Consider the following 7,368-nt stretch of genomic DNA (forward strand, 5'->3'; position numbering starts at 1 on the left):
TTCCCTACTATTCTTTAAATAATAAGCCTCCGTTTTGATCCCTCTTACGTTTTATAATTTCTCTATCAAGATCTACGTATACAGTTTTTTTTATTGTTGTCAAGTTCAAAGACTGCAATAAATCTTTTGTAGTGATAAAAATTACAATGTTTTGAAATCTTAATATATACATATATGTATATAGTGCATAATATATAATACTTTTATCTACTTGACTATTTATAATTGTTGTTTATTAATTTGAATGTCAGTTTTATGTTTAATATTTATAAATTTGTTATTTATTCAAAAGTTGTTACAGAATTATACAATAATAACATTTTACTTTTAAACTAATAAATAGCCAATGAATCATTTTTGCGCAAGCTCAGTTTTGTGTAAGAAATATTGTACTTTTCTTGTATGCATAAATTGAATAGGAACATTATATTTTTATTAACACCAACATATAAAGAAACATTTAAATAAATAATTCAAAACAATTTTAGCCAACCATCTAGCCAATATTCATATTAATATTAATACTTTGTACGTTAACAAAATATGTACATGATTATTCATTCAGAGCTAAAAGAATAAATACATAATGTTCATTAAATAATTAACATACATACACTCTTTAAACTCCTTGAATTAACACATATACATATAATTACGTATCAAGCACAATAGTAAAGCCTAAGAAAGTCAAAAAGAAGGATTTTTAAATAAAAGATATTTATATGAATCTATATTTTATACAAGTCAACCTTGTTAAAAGTGTGTTTACTAAATTCTAAAGCTTGAAAAGAAATTAATTTCTTTTGTCTTGTTTTATATAGAATAAATTATATACGGATTATATATTGTACTTTAGACTTGTTTCAAGTAGACAACTATAGTCGAAATAAATTGTATTGTATCAAGGTTTATAAAGTTTATTTTAGTCGTGTCTATATAATGAAACTTAGACTACATATCTTCGGTAGACTCTTCGATAGATCGCATTGTTTGAATATAGATATTTTTAAGTGTGGGTTAAGGCTCAAAGTCTGCGAATGCAAAACATTTCATTTGCAATCCAAATAATCCTCGATTTTTAATTTGAAAACAAAAGAGAGTAATGAAACAGAGATTCACGATACTAATCTATGCCATAAACAAATTAGAATTGAAGTCATCGATCCCATTTCCGATCACGTAGTTGCTATTTTATTAACTTCCTAATATAATTTATATTTCTATATATTGTGTTTACATTCTTTCGAATTCTTACTATCTATAAAGAAATAAAAAAAGAAACTACTGGAGAGAATAGTGAAATTATATTGTAGAATTTATTTCCAATTTCTAAGATTATCGTGCTTACTTCAAAATCGATCATTTATATCAATGTTTTATATTTTTCTTAAAACAAATTGTTTAATTTCTATTTTATAAAATCTTACTGTGTTATCCAAGAAAACGATATAATAATTTTCAGCAATCTTTTCAGCCTTACCATTTATGATACAGTTTCTTGTATTACCTTTTCCCTGTTTCGTGTGTTTTTTTCTCTTGTTTATTTATTTATTTATTAATTTATTTTTCTTGTTAGCTTACTTAACTTCTAATATCACATCATATTGAAAGATATTTTCCTCTTCATTACTTTCATATATTTAAAATGATTTCTGCAAAACTAACTAAATTTAGGTTCATTATTTTTCGTACAGAGAAAAATGATTAAAACCAGTAAAATTTTTATAAAATGTTATTACTTTTTTTTTTATCAACGATACTGTTTTATATGCTTATATATTTTTGAATTCAAGAAAGAAATATTTTTGTGTCAATGACGTCGAATTGATGTAACTATTTTATTCACTTTGTTTTTTCATTTTTTCTTCAACACAACAAGAACTTAACTCCTCTCTCCCCATACTTTGCCCTACCATCACACATATATGCATAAATGAAAATTTTGTTTTTCTATTCGTTATCTATACACCTATTCATCTTTATATTTTGTTTTAAAAGTTTAATATTTTATTTTTTAATTTGTTCATTCGATAAATATCATTCCTTTTGTATCAAGAACAATTTTTATTTGTACACAATATAAAGATCGATCGAAATTTTGAAAGACAACTATATTCGAATGTTTTCTGCTCATACAATTTTTCTTTAATAATTGAATTGACGTTTTTTCTTTTACTGTGAAAACGAAAACAATAATGAAAAAAGTAATAATATTAGCTTTCTAAATATTTCAGTATTTAACGGTATCATTACTCCTATTTTGTATCTAAAACAACATATACTAAAATTTGAATGTAAAAGAAATAAAAAATCTTAAATAACATATGAAATTTAATTTCGTATCATTTTATATGAGGCTCAGAGTTGTTTTTATTTAAATATGAAATAAAATTCGAATTTTATGCAATTTTCTTATTTAGTAATAAAAAGCTTTTTTTTTTCATTCTTTGAATTAATTTTTTAATATTCCGACATGTAATATCTATATTATGTTTATTTTCATTATTTTCCTGTTTATTATTCTTCCATCATTTAATAATATTTTATTATATACACTCTTACAATTTATATTTTATTGATCTCATTTCCTTGAATAATAATTAATTTATCTTATAATATATAATATATAATATATAATATAACATCTAATAAAATAAAAATAATAATATTAATTTATCTACGCCTATTAATAATAAATGCGAAATATTCGGAACGTTTATTATTTAAGTTAGAAATTCAAAGCCATACATATTGTAAGTTCAAAGTCTATTAACGGTTATTATCTGTTGCACTGTAGAGTAGTGTCATATTGAACAATGTGTATCAACTTCTCAATTTATTCTTGATATTATTTTATGTTATTTATATAAAAAATAGTACGAAATGGAGTTGCTCATGGGCGTGAAAGGAAAGGCAACTAACTCGGCTTAGTTCAGCTTTCATGCCAGTAGTTTTCGATTGCATGCTTAAATGATTCACATACACTACATTTCAGTGATCACAGAACACAAAAAAATGCGAGCATAAAACAACCATACAATAAAGGAAAGAAAAACAGATAAAATACACAACTATCTGAAAACTTAAATAAATATCATATCATTATTTTTTTTTGGTTAAATAATTTTTTCAAATAAAATATTCAATTTTTTCGTATTTTGCAATACATATTTTAAGATAAAGATCGCTAGAAAGATGTGTTAAATGTAATGAAGTTTGTTTATCAAACTTTCATCGGATATCAAATTAAAAACAATGTCATCTACCAATCATTTACCAACGCATACAATATTATAATTGAATTCAGTATTTTTATTTATGGTTAAATCCACAGTTCTCTAATTTTGTAGAAAGTTCTAGAAATGGAAAAGCTTTAGAACGGAAATAAGCAAATGACTGTTTTTTACTCATTTCAAAAGCGATTTTATTTTCGTTTATATGTGAAAGAAAACGAAAGACATCTCATATATTTTCATGAAGCATTGAGTACGAGCAAATTAGAAAGAAACATACAAATACCAAATTTAAAAATTAAAATATGAAATTTCTTTCACACGTATAGTTGTTTTTTCATTTGTTTTATTTCAAATTCATGGCTTTGTCATGAGAACTAATCTCTCAAACAACTTTTCTCTTAATGTGTTACATCAATGTGTTGATATACTTTTCTTTAATTTATTATAACTTTCACATTATTATCTGTATTATATATAATTGTATAATTGTATATATAATATACTTTTATAATTGTATTTTGTTTATCACGTTTTGCGTTCTTTTCATTATGAGCTTGTATATGTTGTCATTTCCCTGCGAATAGATTTTCGGACTGATCCACCAAATGGTAATAAACTTCACTCTAAATTAATTTATGTTACACTTATATCATTAACTTATTTTTAAATCTGAAACACTAAATAAATGAAAATAAAGCAAACGTAATGTTTACAAAAGTATATGGTTTTTATTTCATTATTGAAACAAAAATATCCATCAACAATAAGATACAGAAGTGTTTGTCTTAAAAACATATTCATAACACGTGTGTACAAAACAATGATTTGATTTACGTATGACACAAAGAAGCTTATCATTCTGAAAAAACTTTCGTTTATAATAAACTTACGCAACTTACAGTAAAATATCTACTACACAAAATTTTAGCAAAACCTTTTAATTTACTACTGATATCACCAACCTATCATGTTTTTTATGAATAAGTATATTAATAATTGTTTCGTTAATCTAAAAAAGAAAAAAACAAATATTGATATAAAATGCCCTTTATACCAATTAAATGTTAAACACTTATGAATTTTGTTTCTGCAGGCGGGTACATATATTTTTATTACAAAGTTAACTACATTATTTCTGATGTATTTATGTTTTAGCGCGTGGCGAATCAGACGCTTACCATTTCTTCACAACCCGTAGTAACGGTGGAAGGTTCGGTGTTTAAAATGTCTCCACCGACAAACGACGTGTTAAATGGAGTAGTGGTTGCGGTTCCAGGTGATGCTACTCCTGCACGACTACCGGTGGCCGCCACCGACATCACTTCATCTGCTCACAGTCTTATTACTATCATACCACCTACTCAGAAGCGTACGCCTAAGGATTTCATCTTTGGCAAAGTTATTGGCGAAGGCAGTTTCTCTATGGTAACTTTTTTCTTTTTTGTTGTAAAAATATTGTAACTTTGTAACAATTTGATTTTATAAAAACTTATTTTTAATTTTAGAAATATTTCAATAAAATCAATAAACATATATTCCATTTAAAAAATAATTTTTTTTTAATTTTCGACTTTAAATCAGTTATTATAATATGCCTTAAAAAATGTTATGCAATTGAAATTAAAATTTTAAATATAATATTGTAAATAGGAGAATAGAATAAAAAAGTGTGATATAATATAAAACTTTGATTTATTGCAGGTCTATCTAGCAAAAGATATCCATACAAATAAGGAATATGCGATTAAGGTATGCGAAAAGCGGCACATCATTAAGGAAAAAAAAAGCGAATATGTGAAGCGTGAAAAAGAAGTACTCAATATGCTTGGAAGTGCTAAGCACTCGTTCGTTCGTCTGTTCTGTACGTTTCAGGATATTGAGCGACTGTACTTTGTCCTTTCATATGCAAAAAATGGTGAACTATTACCTTACATTAACAAGGTAGGGAGCTTCGACATCGAATGTACAAAATTTTACTCGGCCGAGATATTACATGGTCTCGAATATCTCCATGGTCTCGGCATCATTCATCGTGATCTCAAGCCCGAAAACATTCTTCTCGACGAAAAAATGCATGTCCTTATTACAGATTTTGGTAGTTCCAAGATTCTTAAAGAGGTCCCAGAGAAAGGAGAAATAAACGTTTTGGGCGAACAACAACAATGCGAGAGGCGTAACTCCTTTGTCGGAACAGCGCAATACGTATCACCTGAACTACTTACCGACAAGACTACAAGTCGTGCCTCCGATCTTTGGGCCCTTGGCTGCATTATTTATCAAATGGTCGCGGGATTACCACCTTTTCGTTCCCGTAGCGAATACCTCGTTTTTCAGAAGATTTTAAATCTTGAATACGAGTTACCTGATGGCTTTTGCGAGCTTGCACGTGATCTTGTCGGCAAGCTTCTTGTACTTGAACCGAGTAAACGATTAGGTGCAAGCGACGAGCATGGCTCCGGTTATCCAAGTATTCGACTGCACTCTTTCTTTATTAATGTGGACTTCGAGACTTTGCATGAACAAATTCCTCCACCGATCTATCCATATTTACCTGGTACATCAGAACATGAAGAATTACGATCTCACTATCGGATGCCCGATAACCTTAAGCCTGGCCTTGACGATAAACAGTTAACACGACTTTTAGGATTGGGCATTGCAGAACTCAGTGATGATGAAGAGGAGATTTCCTTTATTGGTATTGAACGCCAACAACAACTTCAAAAACAACACCAGCAGCAACTTAAAGCTAAAAGAAATGAAAAATCACGTTTATTGAAGTTTGAAAATTTAAAAAAAAAGTCCAGTATCTCAGATCTCAGCAATGAAGAGTTAGTACTTAGACTCAGTCAACAGAAAATCAATAATCAGTGGGATAGCTTTGTTGGTGGTAATTTGATTATTAAACAAGGTTTTGTTAACAAACGTAAGGGCCTTTTCACTAGGAGGAGAATGTTACTACTTACTGTGGGACCGCATCTTTACTATGTTGATCCCTTCAATATGGTACTTAAGGGTGAGATACCATGGAGCAAAGAGCTCAGGGTTGAACCAAAGAATTTCAAGATATTTTTTGTCCATACAGTAAGTGAATTAAAAAAGTATATCTTAATTTTAGTGATGGAATCTTAAATTATATTGTTAAATAGATTACTTTTAATGTAGAATTGGTAATTTACCAAATAAATGATTATAATAAATAATTTGTAAATATATCAATTTTTAATCTAATGTTCAAATAAATTGAAATAAAAGTATTTTTTATAATTAATATTAAATAATTTTATTCTTTGCACTTTTTATTACAGCCAAATCGAACTTACTACTTAGAAGATCCAGAAGGTTTTGCCCTTGAATGGTGTCAAGCTATTGAAGAAATGAGAGTTCATTACTACGATGTAAAGAACACATAAAAATGTCGTTTGAAGCCGTATCGACTGTAAAGAGAAATAAGACCAAGAAAAGAAAATCATCATATATATAGAAACAGACTGCCTACTTAATAATTATTGAATCCTTGAAAAGATCTGAATTTTTGAATCGCTTTGTATCAAATGTAGTTAGCGAAAACAAAACTAGAAATTTGCTACATGGTTTTTCTATCATTTCTTTTACAAGAAATTTTTTAGCAAATTTATGAAAAATATATTAATCTAAAAAATTCATATGTATTGTGAAATCGAAACAAACAATTAAATTAAAAAATATAAAATTAGTCTAAAATTTTACCTAGTAAAAAATAATGAAAACTCTCGTTCATATCTTTTGTAAATAATTATATTTACTAATTTACTATAGACCTTTGAAGTATCAATTTTGTCTTTCGTATTCCTATAAAAATATGCATATAATTATATATATAAGACTATCATTCGCGTATATGTATCATAATTAGTAAAGGAAAAGTTTTTGGTATTAGCTTTATATACAAACGATAAAATTACAAATTCGAGTCATTTTTAACTGTTTGGAAAGTAGCACTTAATTCTTAATATACATATTTGAAGCTTGGAACAGTGAATTTACTTATTTATTTTCAAATTAATAAATTGTCATTAGCAAATACTTACTTTTTTTTAAATATTGGCATTGTTCAATTCGTAATCATTATTAATGAATTATTTGTAATATA

At 27.1% G+C, this 7,368-nt stretch overlaps 1 protein-coding gene across 2 annotated transcripts in view; it reads left to right on the forward strand.

Annotated features, from left to right (window-relative positions):
- Pdk1 (Phosphoinositide-dependent kinase 1) overlaps nt 1–6,727 on the forward strand; it is a 9,368-nt gene extending 2,641 nt beyond the window's left edge. For both annotated transcript variants that reach the window (XM_011497654.1, XM_011497653.1), the window contains 3 exons: nt 4,392–4,661; nt 4,938–6,320; nt 6,545–6,727. In XM_011497654.1, coding sequence (XP_011495956.1) covers nt 4,461–4,661; nt 4,938–6,320; nt 6,545–6,649 — 1,689 coding nt within the window. In that variant the 5' untranslated portion in view covers nt 4,392–4,460 and the 3' untranslated portion in view covers nt 6,650–6,727. The remainder of the gene's footprint in view (nt 1–4,391; nt 4,662–4,937; nt 6,321–6,544) is intronic.
- The last annotated feature ends 641 nt before the right edge of the window (nt 6,728–7,368 follow it).

This window comes from Ceratosolen solmsi, unplaced genomic scaffold (genome assembly GCF_000503995.2).
Source record: "Ceratosolen solmsi marchali unplaced genomic scaffold, CerSol_1.0 scaffold47, whole genome shotgun sequence".
NCBI classification, from domain to species: domain Eukaryota; kingdom Metazoa; phylum Arthropoda; class Insecta; order Hymenoptera; family Agaonidae; genus Ceratosolen; species Ceratosolen solmsi.